General features: G+C 61.0%; 2 protein-coding genes across 4 annotated transcripts; one reads left to right on the top strand and one right to left on the bottom strand.

Annotated features, from left to right (window-relative positions):
- Window positions 1-659: 659 nt before the first annotated feature.
- EIF4EBP3 (eukaryotic translation initiation factor 4E binding protein 3) lies at window positions 660-5,196 on the top strand. 2 transcript variants are annotated; one of them, XM_029053072.2, is made up of 3 exons: window positions 660-872; window positions 4,435-4,605; window positions 4,845-5,196. In XM_029053072.2, the coding sequence occupies exons 1-3, from the start codon at window positions 770-772 to the stop codon at window positions 4,871-4,873; spliced, it is 303 nt and encodes a 100-aa protein (XP_028908905.1). In that variant the 5' UTR covers window positions 660-769; the 3' UTR covers window positions 4,874-5,196. The 2 variants fall into 2 exon arrangements, with proteins under 2 accessions (XP_028908905.1, XP_028908904.1); XM_029053071.2 differs by having other exon boundaries at window positions 667-872; window positions 4,435-4,608.
- Window positions 5,197-7,613: 2,417 nt separating this feature from the next.
- On the bottom strand, window positions 7,614-12,408 carry SRA1 (steroid receptor RNA activator 1). Of its 2 annotated transcripts, none has more exons than XM_029052491.2 (5): window positions 12,325-12,408; window positions 12,037-12,162; window positions 8,694-8,899; window positions 8,352-8,460; window positions 7,614-8,022 (listed from the first exon to the last, which is right to left on the bottom strand). In XM_029052491.2, the coding sequence occupies exons 1-5, from the start codon at window positions 12,347-12,349 to the stop codon at window positions 7,820-7,822; spliced, it is 669 nt and encodes a 222-aa protein (XP_028908324.1). In that variant the 5' UTR covers window positions 12,350-12,408; the 3' UTR covers window positions 7,614-7,819. The 2 variants fall into 2 exon arrangements, with proteins under 2 accessions (XP_028908324.1, XP_039766516.1); XM_039910582.1 differs by having other exon boundaries at window positions 8,352-8,454; window positions 12,325-12,386.
- Window positions 12,409-14,213: the final 1,805 nt, after the last annotated feature.

Below are 14,213 nucleotides of genomic sequence, written 5' to 3'. Positions count from 1 at the left end.
GCTGGGGTGGATAGAGGGTCATCAGGTTGTCCCAACGTGAGGCTCCCAGTCTTCATCCCCATTTTGCAGATGAGGGAACTGAGGCCCAGAGAAGCGAAGTGACTGGAAGCAGGGTGGCTCGGTGGAAAGAGCCCGGGCTTCGGAGTCAGGTCACGGGTTCGACTCCCGGCTCCGCCACTCGTCAGCTGGGTGACTGTGGGCGAGTCACTTGGCTCCTCTGGGCCTCAGTTCCCTCACCTGTAAAATGGGGATGAACCGTGAGCCTGACGTGGGACGACCCGATGCCCCTGGATCTCCCCCAGCGCTTAGAACAGTGTTCTGCACAGAGTAAGCGCTTAATAAATACCAACATTATTAAGTGACTGGCCCACAGTCACCCAGCTGCCAAGTGGATGAAGACTGGGAGCCCCACGGGGGACGACGTGATGACCTTGTACCCCCCCGCCCTCCCCCCCAGCGCTTAGAAGAGGGCTCGGCACAGACTCAGAGCTTAACTACCGTCGTTCTTGTCACTGCGGCCCAACTTTTCGCCGTCGGCCGCGGGCCTGCGCCTTTAAGGGAGAGCCCGCCCCCCCGGGGGGAAGGGACGAATCAGGCCCCGCCTCCCGGGTGATCGACGGGTCGGGTCCCGCCCCCGGGTGATTGACGGTTGGGGCCCCGCCCCCGTGTTGTTGCCCCGGGGCCGCACGTGGCCGGGCGGAGGCCGCTCTCAGTCGGGGCCGCGCCGCGCGCCGCGCTCGCCGTCCTCCCTCCCTCGCTCCGCCCGGCCATGTCCGCCTCGACGAGCTGCCCCATCCCCGGGGGCCGGGACCGCGGGCCCGACTGCTACAGCACCACGCCCGGGGGCACCCTCTACGCCACCACGCCGGGAGGTCAGCGGGGCCCCTAAGGGTGGGGGGGGGGGCGCCGCCGCCTCCGCGCCTGCGCACGGGCCGGGGGGGGCGCGCGGGCCGCCAACTCGGGGCTCGCGCCGCTCCCGCCGCCGAGGCCCCTGGGGGGGGGGGGAGGGGCGCGCGCGCGCGCGGGGGCCGAGGCCCTTGGAACGGAGCGGGCCCCGCGGCCAGTGCGCAGGCGCGGGGCCTCCGACGGCCGCCCGGGCACTGCGGGGTGGGGGGGGTGGTCCGGCGAGGGGGTCCCCGGGGCCCGAGCGCCCCGCAGTGATGCCACCGCACCCGGCCCCGCCTCAGGCCCCGCGGAGGCCCGGCCCGACCAGGAAGTTGGGCCCAAACGAGCCCCCGGCGCCTTCCCACCCCACTTCCTCCGGGCACGGCTTTAGGGGGGGCGACACCGCACCCTCCGGGAAATACTTTAGGGGGCAAGACCACACTCTCCGAGCAGTAGTTTAGAGGGGAAAGACCCTTCGCTCCGAGCAGTAGTTTAGGCGGGCAAGATCGCACTCTCCTGGCAGTAATTTAAGAGGGACAAGACCCCACTCTCCTGGCAGTTGTTAGAGGGGCAAAACCTCACTCTCCTGGCAGTAATTTAAGAGGGACAAGCCCCCACTCTCCTGGCAGTTGTTAAAGGGGCAAGACCCCACTCTCCTGGCAGTAGTTTGGAGGGGCAAGACCCCACTCTCCTGGCAGTTGTTTAGAAGGGCAAGACCCACTCTCCTGGCAGCTGTTTAGAAGGGCAAGACCCACTCTCCTGGCAGTTGTTTAGAAGGGCAAGACCCACTCTCCTGGCAGCTGTTTAGAAGGGCAAGACCCACTCTCCTGGCAGTTGTTAGAGGGGCAAGACCCCACTCCCTGAGCAGTAGTGAGGAGCAAGACCCCTCTCTCCGAGCAGTACTTGAGGAGGGCAACACCCCACTCTCCGGACAGTAGTGTAGGAGGGCAACACCCCACACTCCGGGCAGTAGTTTGGAAGGGCAGGACCCCTCTCTCCGAGCAGTACTTTAGGAGGGCAAGACCCCACTCTCTGGACAGTAGTTTAGGAGGGGCAAGATCCCACTCTCCGAGCAGTAGTTTAGAGGGGCAAGACCCCCCTCTCCGGGCAGTAGTTTAGAGGGGCAAGACCCCATTCTCTCCTGGCGGCAGTTGAATAATAACGATGGCATTTGTTAAAGCACTTAGTATGTGCGAGCACCGTTCTAAGCTCTGGGGCAGACACAAAGCAGTATTGTCCCACGTGGGGCTCACGGTCTTCATCCCCAGTTTACAGAGGAGGTAACTGAGGCACAGGGAAGTGAAGCGACTTGCCCAAAGTCACGCAGCTGATAAGTGGCGGAGGCGGGATCAGAACCCACGACCTCTGACTCGCAAGCCCGGGCTCTTTCCACTAAGCCGGGCTGCGGCAAGACCCCACTCTCTCCGGGCAGTTGTTTAGCGGGGGCGGGACCCTCCCTCTGGACCGTAAACGTGTGGTGGGCAGGGAACGTGTCCGTGTATTGTCATAGGGTACTCTCTCAAACGCTCAGTACAGGGCTCTGCACACATAATAAATACCATTGACCGACTCTGTCCCCGGGCAGTAGTGTAGAGGCCTAGCTGGAGCGGGTGAGATAGGGGAGGGGGGCGCCCGGGGTCACCGGTGGAGGGAAATGGCGGTTGGCAGGGGAACCCCCGTGCTGCAGAATGGGCAAACCGCAAGTGGCAGCTGCCGGGTGGTGGTTGTGTCGGGCACCGAGCCCGGGATCACGAGCCGCCGGGCCCCTGGAGGCTCCGGTTTCCTGCCACGTGGAGCCGGGCGGGGGGAGGCGGAGAGGGCGAGGGGGTGGTCTTGGGCAGCTTAATGTTTTCACCCCGAAACCGGTCACTCAGCCTTGGAAGGACCCCCCCCCCTCCACACACACCCCCCCAACCCGAGCGGATGGGGAGAGGAGAAAGTTGGAGCTGTGTCCGTGAGAGGCGGCACCTTGGCCCCCGGTTTATGACCAAACAGGAAAAGTGGGTTCCTGCCTTTGTGATCCTCTCTCCTTCCTCCCTTGCACCTCAGTACCTTCAAGCCTTGTGGGGAGGAGTCGGCCAGCCCTAGGTAGCAGGGAGACCCGCCGAGCACACCCCGTTTTTTTCTCTTTTTCCTTGCTGGGGTATGTGCCTTGTAGAGCATCCTGGCGCTCTGTACGGGGCTTTGCGCACCTCAGGCGATTTAAAGGGGCAAAAATGAAAAGTAGGTCTCGCTAGCAAAGTCGCATGTCTTCAGTGGCGTTTTGGTTGGAACAGTGGAAATAATAATAATGGTGATATTTTGTTAGTGCTGGGGTGGATACGAGATAATCATGTCAGAGAGTCTCCGTCCCACAGCGGGCTCGGTCTGAGGAAGAGGGCGAACAGGCATTTTATCCCCGTGTAACTGATGAGGAAACTGAGCCACAGAGAAGTTAGCGGTGTGCTTTTAACTAGGCCATCCGTAGGAAGCGTCGTTCCGACAGCTTGCCTCGGTGCAGTACATGGTCCACGTTGTGTGTACACACAAGACGTCAGAGGGAGAGTTTCGAAATGTGGGGCCCATCGAGAACCTAGCCTTTCGCGTCCTAAGCGTCTGTAGCCCCCCCCAGACTGTAAGCTCGCTGTTGGCAGGGAACGTGGCTACCGACTCTTGTCTTGCACTCTCCCGAACACTTAGTAGTGCTCTGCACACAATAAACAGTAAATAGGATTGCTTGAGAACTGACTGTGCTCCGACCCCGTTGCCGGGTCTAAAATCTGCCAGGATCTGCCTTCGGCAGCGGGAGCGCCGCACGTTCACAGTGCTGGTCACGGTGGGATGTACTTACTATGTGCTGAACGCTTGGGACGTACAGCAGAAGCCCAAGATACACAGAGGGCAGGCGGTTTGTTCTCCCTCCCCTTTCCCTCTGGTCTCTGTGCTGAGGCAAACCTCGGCCTGGGTCCGGACCCCAAAAGATCCCCTCCCGAGGGTGTAGCCGGGAGCCTCTGTGCTCAAATGGGGTGCTGCCGCTGCTGCTTGTCTGCCGGTTCTGTGGTATTATACTCTCCCAAGTGTTTAGTACAGCGTTCTGCGCATAGGAAGCGCTCGATAAACACCACTGGGTGAACGTTAGGGTTTAACCTCTGGGCAGGTGACCGAAAAGGCCAACAGAGAAACCACTCTGGTGGCTTGGGAGTTTATAATAGTGGTATAATTAAACACCATTTGACAAACACTAGGGTAGATAGAAGATAGATCAGACGCGGTCCCTGCCCCACACGGGGTTCACAAGGAAGGGGAAAGGAGAACCGATCTTTAATCGCCACAGCTAAGACAGTGAGGTCCAGAGAAGCGAAATGACTCGCCCAAGTTCAAACAGCGGGGAAGTGGCAGAGCCGGGATTAGAACCCGGGTCACCTGGCTCCCGATCCTAAGCTCTTCCCACGCGGTTGACCCCTCCGCCTTCCCGGAAACGGGGGAGATGGCTTCGAGGTGGACCCAGGAGTCCCCGCTGAGCCCCGAGGTCGGCCGGGCCCCGGGTCCTCAACGCTCTCCTCTCCGCAGGGACCAGAATCATCTACGACCGCAAGTTCTTGCTGGAGTGTAAGAATTCGCCCATCGCCCGCACGCCACCCTGCTGCCTCCCCCAGATCCCGGGGGTCACCACCCCGCCCCAGGCCCCCCTCTCCAAGCTGGAGGAGCTGAAGGAGCAGAACGAGGCCGAGGAAGAGATCCGTGGTGAGGAGGGGTGGGGAAGCCCCCCGCTTTGCCTTTGAGACCGGCCGGGGGGAGGTGGAGGAGATTCCCGTGTCACCCGAGGAGCGGGTGGACCGGGGCCGGGTCCGAGGGAGCGCCGGGGTTCCCTGGCAGGGCGCCGAGCTCGTGAGCGGGCGGTGGGCGGCGAGGAGCTCCGGGGGACGGGTGACCCGGGCAGGGCCCGGACCCGCAACGTTTGGCTTCTTCTCTCCCCGTAGATGAGGCCCAGTTTGAGATGGACATCTGAGCCCGCCCGGACGGCCCTGCCGGCACGAGGAGCGCCCCCGTGCCCACGCCCCGTCGCCGCCGCCGCCGCCTCCCACCGTGCCGGGAGGGGCGGAGGCCATTTACGGGAGCTCCCCAGAGGCCCCCCCCAGCTCCTGGTGGCTACTGATCCAGGGCTAGCGCGGGTCCCGTGGTGCTGGGGGGGAGGGGACGTGCGGACCCCACCGGAGGCCGGCCGCTGAGCCCCGGCCCCCACTCTCTCCTGCGTTGGGGGGCTCGGTGCCTCCCGGGACGGAGGGGGTGGAAGTCGCCCCCTCAGCTGCTTAGTAAATACGTCGAAAGGCCTCCTGTGGGTCCTGGCTCTCTCTTTCAGACAGTCGGCTGACCCCGCCTCCCTCCCTGCCTTTGCTAAAACGAGGTGAAAGGGCAGAACCCCCGTTCTGGGTGGCTTTGGAGCTGCCTCGACGCACTGAGGGGTAAGAGGGGGTTGAATCTCCCCACCCAAAACCCACACTCACACCGTGACCCCTCCCCGTCGTGGGCGGACCCTCCAGGACCCCTGTGGACGCCCACCCCGGGCCGGGCCCCAACTGCAACGTGAGCCGGGCCTGGGGGGTTGGTCGGCAGGCAGCGGCGGGACCGTCCCGGACTGTAAACAGCAACAACCCCGAGCCGCCCCGCCTCCGCTCTGCCGAGGGCTGTCCCGGCCGCTCCAGGAAACGGCCTTCCAGGAACCGGGCCTCCGTGACCGTCACTCTCCCACCTCTCCCCACCCTGCCCCGCCTCCGGCTGTTTGTCCAAGATGAGACTCTGCCCGGCGGAGAGAGGAAGGGGGCCGCCCCACCCCGTCCACTCAGGACCCGGGGTGGAGCGCCAGGCCCCGCCCCTGCACCTCTGCCCTTTTACCCCTCAACAGCCGGAAGGCGGAGGGACTGGCGTCCCAAGTTTCTGGTGAACCCCCGTCCCCCGGCCGCCCCGGCGACGGCTGCGGTTGCCGGCGGCCATCGAGGCCGATGTGCTTTTCTGGTCGGAGGGCCGAGTCCCCCCAGCTCCCCTGGGGCCTTTCTCTCGGGCTACGGTCTGAGATCTGTCGGGTCGGAGCACTCCCTTTCCTTCCAGCACCCCAACCCTCAGCCCTGCCCTCCCCTCGGACCCCGTGGGACTGGGAGCTGGCCAAAGGGAGGCTATAGCCAACTGGGTGAGGGGCCCAGGGACTCCCCTGCCAGCCCTCCAACAAGACCCAGACGAGGCCCGGATCCCCCCGGCCCTTTGCAGAGCCGCCGCCGTCGCGAGACGGGTCTCCCCCCGTGCTCGTACCCTCCGGGCCCGGCTTCCGGCCGCCCCGCTAGAGCCGGGCTGAGGGAGGCAGGGCCTCTTTCCTCTGCCATTGCTCCTTCCTCAGGAAGGGGAGGGAGCTCTCTTCCCTCCCCTAGGCTGCTGAGCCCAGCCCCTCTTGGCTGCCTTGATTTCCTCTCTCTCTCTCTCTCTCTCAGAAATAGGCTGTTGGCTTATCTTCCCCCTGCCAACGACCAACCTGCCCCTTTTCCCCCCCCTCCAGGGCTTTCCCTTCCCAGTGGAATCCCAAGAGGAGGTGAGCCGGTTATCCTGCACCCTCCCTCATCTTCGCTCTCTGCGGCCTGGGCCTCATAATCATGGCATTTATTAAGCACTTAATGTGCGCTAAGCACCGTGGTAAAGGTGGTAAACGCCCCACAGCCCTACCTCCTCGCCAGCAAATCTCTATCCTGTCTTTTGGACCTTCTGCTACTCTCAGATGCACAACTTCCTGGGGGCTTCGGTGGATGGCCCCCAGGCCCCTGGTTCCAGCTAGTCCTCTCCCCTCCCCAAAGCCCTCCGTGGGAGGCTTTGATCCCGTCCTTATCTTCCCACACTGGAGAGTCTTGATCCCTTCTCCCTCCTCTTTCCCAACTCCCCTCTGGCCCCGGGCCCTGCCGCAGTGGGGCAGCCAACCTAAAATTAAACCAAACGAGAATGGCCGGTAACCCAGCCTGGGTCTGGCCCTTCGCCCACACTTCCAGCTGGAAGCTCGTGGGGCGGGGGTTGGGGGAGGTCAAATTCAGTAGCCGACAAGCGGGGGCGAGTCGGGAGAAGGGCTTTGGATCTGCTGAGTAGAAAGGAATTGGGGGAGAGAGGGCGGTCTACCGGAAAAAGCGTAAGACTGGAGGTAAGCGGACATGGGTTCGAATCCCCGTTCCACAGCTTGCCTGTTTTGATACCTTGGGTAAGTCAGTTGACCTCTGTGCCTCAGTCTCCTCTATAAGATGAAGATCTGATCATAATTACGGTACTTGTTAAGCACCGTTCTAAGTGGCTGGGGTCGACCCAAGCTAATCAGTTGGACACAGTTCCCATCCCACCTGGGGCTCGCAGTCTTAATCCCCGTTTTACAGATAAGGGAACCGAGGGACAGAGAAGTGAAGCGGCTTGCCCAAGGTCAAGACCAGGGGTGTAACTGGGATTAGAACCCAGGTCTTTCTGACTCCCAGGCTCGTGCTTTCCCACTAGGCCATGCCGCTTACCTGTTCTCCCTCCCCCCTCATCCCCACTGTGAGCCCTCTGTGGGTTGGGGACTGTTGCTCCATCTGATTGGACTGTACCTACCCCAATGCTTAGCAGCGAGTTAGCACTTCACGCCATAGTAGTTATTAGCCGGGGCCAAACGGGAGGGTGGAAGAGTAGGGAGGAGGGCGGGGGACAGAAGTGCCCTTCCTCCTCCCCTGCCCCTACCCAGGAGGCCGCGGCATGGAAGAAAACGTTTTTATTAAGGGTTCCTAGTCGATCCGTGTCCTCGTGCAGTCCGGGCCTTATTTCGCCCCGTGGGACACCCCGATCCGGAGCCGGGGCCGAACCAGGGCGGGTCCGTCGGGTCCGGCAGAGGGTCCCGACCCCCGTCGCCCGCCCGCCGGGCCCCACAGCGGGACAGGCGGTCCGTGGGCACGGGCGGCCGTCACCGGCCGGGGAGGGGGCCGGGGGCCGGGGCCGCCTCGCCCTCTTCCTTCTCCTCGGCGGTGGCGGCGGCCACGGACACGCTCTTCTTCTCCGCGATCAGCCGCTTCACGCCCACCATCCACTGGCTGACCTCCGTCACGTGGTCCACCATCAGCGAGCGGTGGATGTCGTCCGCCTTGTCCCAGTGGTCAGCCTGCAGCTCTGAGGGGGGACGGGCGATTACGGTATCGGTTAAGCACTTACTATGGGCCGAGCACCGTTCTAACGCTGGGACAGATATAAGGTAATCGGGTTGTCCCACGGGGGGGGGGGGGGGGGGGCTCAGAGTTTTAATCCCCACTTTACAGGTGAGTTAACGGGCACAGAGAAGTTAAGCATCTCGACCGAGGTCACGCAGCGGACAAGTGACGGAGCCGGGATTAGAACCCACGTCCTCTGATTCCCAAGCGCGGGCTCTTTCCACTGAGCCGCGCTGCTTCCCCTGGCTAGCTCTGGAGTGGGGAGGGGGGCTCAGGGCTCGCCTCGCTCACCTTGAACCAGCAGCACCATCCGTTTCTTCACGGGCGCCGACAGCTTCCCGCTCCCCCACTGCTCCCGGAGCAGCACCAGCCGCCGGCTGATGTCGTCGATGACCTGTTTCTGGGAACGCGGAGGCGCCGGGTCGGGGGGGCGGGATCGAGGGGTCGGGACCTACGCCCCCCCCCCCCCCCCCCCGCCCAACCCTCCTCACCTTCCTCCGCTCAGCCGGCCGGCCCCTTTCCGAAGCCAAAGTCCCCCTCCTGCAGCCCTTCCTCCCCAGGCCTTTCCTGGGTCCCGCAGGGGAGGCGGCAGGAGGAGCCCCGACACGGGTGAGGAGCCCCCCGGGGTCTCACCCGCGTGTGCGCCCGGCAGGCGGCCAGGACCTGCTCCAGGGGCTCCAGCACATCCTCCAACGCCGCTTCGCTCTCACTGGGCGGGGAGCTGGTCGGGCCCGTCCTCAGCGGGGAGGGGCCTTCGCAGGGCGGGGGTCCCGGCGGCGTGGCCGGAGGAGCCGGGGACCCCGTCAGCGAAGTCCTAGGGCCCTGCTCGTTGGCCGGGACTGCGGTGATAAAAGGGGAAGCTGAACTGAAGTCCCCTTAGGGATCTAGGGTCTTTTGGGGGGGGCGGGGGTGTGGCGAAGGGGTTTATGGTATTTGTTAAGCGCTTACGATGTGCCAGGCACTGAACTAAGCGCTTGAGCATATACAAGTCAATCGGGAGGGACCCAATCTACGCCCTTCATGGAACTCACAATCTTAAACCTCATTTCACAGGTGAGGGAACTGAGGCACGGTGAAGTTAAGTGACTTGCTCAAGGTCACGCAGCAAACGAGTGGCGGAGCAGGGATTCATTCAATAGTATTTATTGAGCGCTTACCATATGCAGAGCACTGTACTAAGAGTTTAATAATGACGGCATTTGTTAAGCGCTTCCTATGTGCCAAGCACTGTTCTAAGTGCCGAGGAGGATACGAGGTGATCCGGTTGTCCCATGTGGGACTCACAAAAGTCCCACAGAGTAGCTATGTAGCTAGCACGTAGTAAGCCCTTAACAAATACCACCGTTATCATCATCATCCCCATTTTACAGATGGGGTAACTGAGGCCCAGAGAAGTGACTTACCCAAAGTCACACGGCTGACAAGTGGCTGAGCGGGAATTCGAACCCATGACCTCTGCCTCTCCAGCCCGGGCTCTTGCCACCGAGCCCCGCCGCTTCTCTTGAAGAGCCATCATCCCAAACCCCTTGAGGCCAAGGGGCCGAAGGAACTGGGTAGTTAATCTCTCCTCTGCCCGTCAGCACGATTAGATTTTCCCTTAAGGATCTCAGCTGAAGACGGGGCCCAGGCAGGCTCCCCGGGCTCAGGAATACTGGCTCTGATGGCCGGAGACTGCCCTGCCTCTTAGGGCACTGCTCTACGTACAACAGGATCGTCCATCGGTCTTATTTATTGAGCGCTTTACCGTGTACAGAGCACTGTAGTAAGCACCCGGAAGGGTGCACTGTGACAGAGTTGACAGGCAAGATCTCTGTCCACGAGGAGCTTACAATAATAACAATAATAATGTTGGTATTTGTTAAGTGCTTACTATGTGCAGAGCACTGTTCTAAGCACTGGGGTAGATACAGGGTCATCAGGTTGTTCCACGTGAGGCTCACGGTCTTCATCCCCATTTTAATAATGTTGGTATTTGTTAAGCGCTTACTATGTGCAGAGCACTGTTCTAAGCGCTGGGGGAGATACAGGGGAATCAGGTTGTCCCACGTGAGGCTCACGGTCTTCATCCCCATTTTACAAATGAGGGAACTGAGGCACAGAGAAGTGAAGTGACTCGTCCACAGTCACACAGCTGACAAGAGGCAGAGCCGAGCTTCGAACCCATGACCTCTGACTCCCAAGCCCGGGCTCTTTCCACGGAGCCACGCTGCTTCCCCGTCTTACAGTCTAGAGGGGGAATCATCATAAACTCAATTTAACTCCTTCTATCCTCTCCTTGCTTCCGCGCCCATCAACCCAACCCACCTCTCCCTTCTCGGCCCTGGACACCGGCTATTGTGCTTCCTTCCCCCATTAGGATGGGCTTACTCTGTGAAACACACTGTGCTAACCCCTGGGGTGACCCCATGAAAATTCCAATCAGATTTCCTCGCAGAGAAGAGCCCCTCCGGAGATTCCATACATAAATGATAAAATATCCATAATTTACTTAATGTATCTCTTCCGTCTTCCCTTCTAGACTGTAAACTCACTGTGGGGAGGGAACGCGCCTATCAACTCCGTTATAGGGTCCTCTCCCGAGCGCTTAGGGCAGTGCTGTGCACACGGTAAGTAATAAATACCACGGATTGACTGAGTGGGAGGGTGCACGTGAGTGTGTGTGTGTGTACAGTGATTTTTTTTATGGTTTTTATGAAGCTCTTATTTGTCAGACGTGTTTTAAGTGCTGGGGGAGATACAGGTTAATGAGGTGGGGGACATTCCCTGTTCCACACGGGGGTCTTAATCCCCATTTTACAAATGAAGTAGTTGAGGGACACGAGGGTGAAATGACTCGTCCAAGGTCACACGGCAGACAAGGCGTGGAGCCAATATCGGTACCCGGATATTTTTTTTTTTTTTGACTCCCTGACGTTCCACGGCCTCAGACCTGACGATCTTTGGGTCCGCCACCTCCAAAACTCCAAGCTGGGAAACCTACACGGCCCCCGCCGCCGAGGCCCAATCAACCCATCCATCGATCGATCGATCGATCCATCGTCTTTATTGAGCACTCACTACGTGCAGAGCACTGGATCGGGCACCAGAGTTGGCAAGAGCTTCCAGTCTAGAGGGGGGGACGGACACATTTTTAGGGCATTAGACTCGGTTGGACTGTGAGCCCGTCATTGGGCAGGGATGGTCTCTGTCGCCGATCTGTCCATTCCAAGCGCTCAGTACAGTGCTCTGCACATAGTAAGCGCTCATGAAATACCACTGAATGAACGAATGGCATCTCTGAGGCGCTTACCGCGTACCAGGCCCCGGACTAAGCGGAAGCAGCGTGGCTCAGTGGAAAGAGCCCGGGCTTGGGAGTCAGAGGTCACGGGTTCGAATCCAGGCTCCGACACTTGTCAGCTGTGTGACTGTGGGCGAGTCACTTCACTTCTCTGTGCCTCAGTTCCCTCATCTGGAAAATGGGGATGAAGCCGGTGAGCCTCACGTGGGACAACCTGATACCCTGCATCCACCCCAGCGCTTAGAACGGTGCTCTGCACACAGTAAGCGCTTAACAAATACCTGTCATCATTATTATTATTATTATCTGAGCTCCCGAGGTTGGACAGTGGCAGAGACGGGGGGCTCCCAATCTTCACCCCCGCCTGACGATAATAATGACGGCATCTGTGAAGCGCTTACTACGTGCCAAGCGCTGTCCTAAGCGCCGGAGAGGATCCAAGCCGATGAGGCGGTCCCCCGTGGGGCTCCCCATCTTCCTCCCCCTCGTCCGGATGAGGTCACTGAGGCCCAGACCTGCCCCCGCTGACAAGCGGCGGAGCCGGGATTGGAACCCACGGCCCGGGCCCGGGGAAGGGCGGTGACTTGGCCAAGGTCACCCAGCCCAGGCTCTAGTGGAGAAGCAAGCAGAGAGTGGCGGGGGGGGGGGGTTGGGGGGGGGGGTGTTGGGGGGGGGGGGGGGTCGTGGGGTGGTGCTGACCTGCCGGGGCGCCGTCCTGGGGGGCGGCGACTCTCCTGGTGAGGGCGGGCCGCCTGGGCCCCCCGGTCTGGGTCTGCAGGCCGTAGGACAGCTGCGGGGGGTCGTTCCAGCCTCGCTCCTTGTTCCCTGTGCACGGCGACAACGGGCCCCGTCAGACCCCAGCAACGGGCCCCGGGCCTCCCCGGGCCTCCCCGGACCTCCCCGGGCCTCCCCGGACCTCCCCGGGCCTCCCCCGGGCCTCCCCGGGCCTCCCCGGGCCTCCCCCGGCCTCCCCCGGGCCCAGCTCACCCGGCTTAACGTAGAGCTCGGCCATCGCTGCCCTTGCAGCCGCCAGCGGGGCAGCTCGTCATTTCCGGGGGCCCCTCCCCCCCCAGAGGGGCGGGGCCCCGGGGGAGGGGGCGGGCAGGACCCCACCCCCGCCGGGCGCCGGGCCGGGGGGGGGGGGGGGGGGGCCCCCGCAGGACCGGCCCGGGCCCGGCCCCGCATCCTCCACTGCGAGCCTGAGCCACGGGGGCGTCCGCCTGCAGGCCTCCGATCAGCCCGCTCTCTTATTATTATTATTAGTGCTGATAATAATCCTAATGACGGCATTTCTTAAGCGCTCGGTCGGCGCCAAGCATCCCTCGAAGCAGTGGGGTAGAGAGAAGGTAAGCGGCCCGGGCCCGGGGGCGCCGACAGGCTTCATCCCCACTCTGCAAGGTGAGGGAACGCAGGCAGCCGACAAGTGACTTGCCCAAAGCCACACGGCTGACAATAATAATAATGTTGGTATCTGGTAAGCGCTTACTACGTGCAGAGCACTGTTCTAAGCGCTGGGGTGGATACAGGGGAATGAAGTTGTCCCGGGTGACGCTCCCAGTCTTCGTCCCCATTTTCCAGATGAGGGAACTGAGGCACAGAGGAGTGAAGTGACTTGCCCACGGTCACCCAGCTGACAAGGGGCAGAGTCGGGATACAGGGTCATCAGGTCGTCCCACGTGGGGCTCAGTTAATCCCCACTTTCCAGATGAGGTAACTGAGGCGCAGCTCAGTTAATCCCCATTTTCCAGATGAGGTAACTGAGGCACAGAGAAGTGAAGTGACTCGCCCACAGTCACACGGCTGACAAGTGGCAGAGCCGGAATTCGAATCCATGACCTCTAACTCCCAAGCCCAGGCTCTTTCCACTGAGCCACGCTGCTTCTCTAGGTCTAACTCCCCATAATAATCCTAATAGTGATGGCATCACTTAAGCGCTTCCTCCAGGCGATGCACTGTTCTAAGCGCTGGGGGGGGGGGGGAGGGGGGAGACGAGGTGATCAGGTGGTCCCACGTGGGGCTCCCAGTCTTCATCCCCGTTTTACAGATGAGGGAACTGAGGCACAGAGTGAAGTGACTCGCCCAAACTCACACAGCTGCCGAGCGTCTTACCGGGGATTTGAACCCATGACCTCTGACTCCCCAGCCTCTGCTCTTGCCATTAAGCCACGGGAAGAGTCCGGACCAGTTATTATTAGTAATAATAATAATAATAATAATGGGATTTGTGAGGCAATTACTGTGTGCCAGGAGCTGTACTTAGCATTGGGGTGGATACAAGCAAATCGAGTTGGACGCTGCCCCGGTCCCCGGCGGGGCTCACGGTCTTAATCCCCATTTTACAGATGGGGAAACTGAGGGACGGCGAAGGGCCTTCACCTAAGTGCTGAACAAGTACCATGATTATTATCATTATTTTTATTCCCTGCCCACAGTGAGCTCAAAGTCTACGAGGGCGGGGAGGAGCCGCCTGCCAGCCTGGAGGGAGGGGAAACTGTTCGCAGCTCGTGGGTGGGGAACGTGTCCGTTCATTGTAGTGTACGCTCCCAAATGCTTAGTACACAGTAAGCGCTCGATAAATATGGGTGAATGAACGGATGGGGGAAGGAGGACCCGTCCGCCAGTCCGGGGGAAGCAGTCGGCCCTTCTGGGGCAAAGGGAGACCGCCTGTGAGTCTTAATAAGTATAAGCCCGTCGATGGGCAGGGATCGTCCCTATCTGTTGCCGAACTGTCCATTCCAAGCGCTTAGCACAGTGCTCTGCACATAGTAAGCGCTCAATAAATACTACTGAATGAATGAATGAATAGTCATAATAATTACGGTATTAAGAGCTGCCAGGCGCCGAACCACACGCCGGGGTCGATACAAAGCAAATCG

Source organism: Ornithorhynchus anatinus, chromosome X2 (assembly GCF_004115215.2).
Source record: "Ornithorhynchus anatinus isolate Pmale09 chromosome X2, mOrnAna1.pri.v4, whole genome shotgun sequence".
NCBI lineage: Eukaryota > Metazoa > Chordata > Mammalia > Monotremata > Ornithorhynchidae > Ornithorhynchus > Ornithorhynchus anatinus.
Note: the sequence above shows the minus strand (reverse complement) of the source record. Positions and strands in the feature narration are given on the sequence as shown.

What these genes read in the sequence shown, in the direction of transcription:
- EIF4EBP3 (XM_029053071.2), top strand. Translation starts at nt 770, where the DNA reads ATGTCCGCCTCGACGAGCTGCCCCATCCCCGGGGGCCGGGACCGCGGG. An exon ending in CTACGCCACCACGCCGGGAG is followed by an intron (nt 873 to 4,434) that starts GTCAGCGGGGCC and finishes TCCTCTCCGCAG; the next exon opens with GGACCAGAATCATCTACGAC. An exon ending in GGCCGAGGAAGAGATCCGTG is followed by an intron (nt 4,609 to 4,844) that starts GTGAGGAGGGGT and finishes CTCTCCCCGTAG; the next exon opens with ATGAGGCCCAGTTTGAGATG.
- SRA1 (XM_029052491.2), bottom strand. Translation starts at nt 12,349, where the DNA reads ATGGCCGAGCTCTACGTTAAGCCGG. An exon ending in CGAGCTCTACGTTAAGCCGG is followed by an intron (nt 12,163 to 12,324) that starts GTGAGCTGGGCC and finishes CGCCGTGCACAG; the next exon opens with GGAACAAGGAGCGAGGCTGG. An exon ending in GATGGTGCTGCTGGTTCAAG is followed by an intron (nt 8,023 to 8,351) that starts GTGAGCGAGGCG and finishes GTCCCCCCTCAG; the next exon opens with AGCTGCAGGCTGACCACTGG.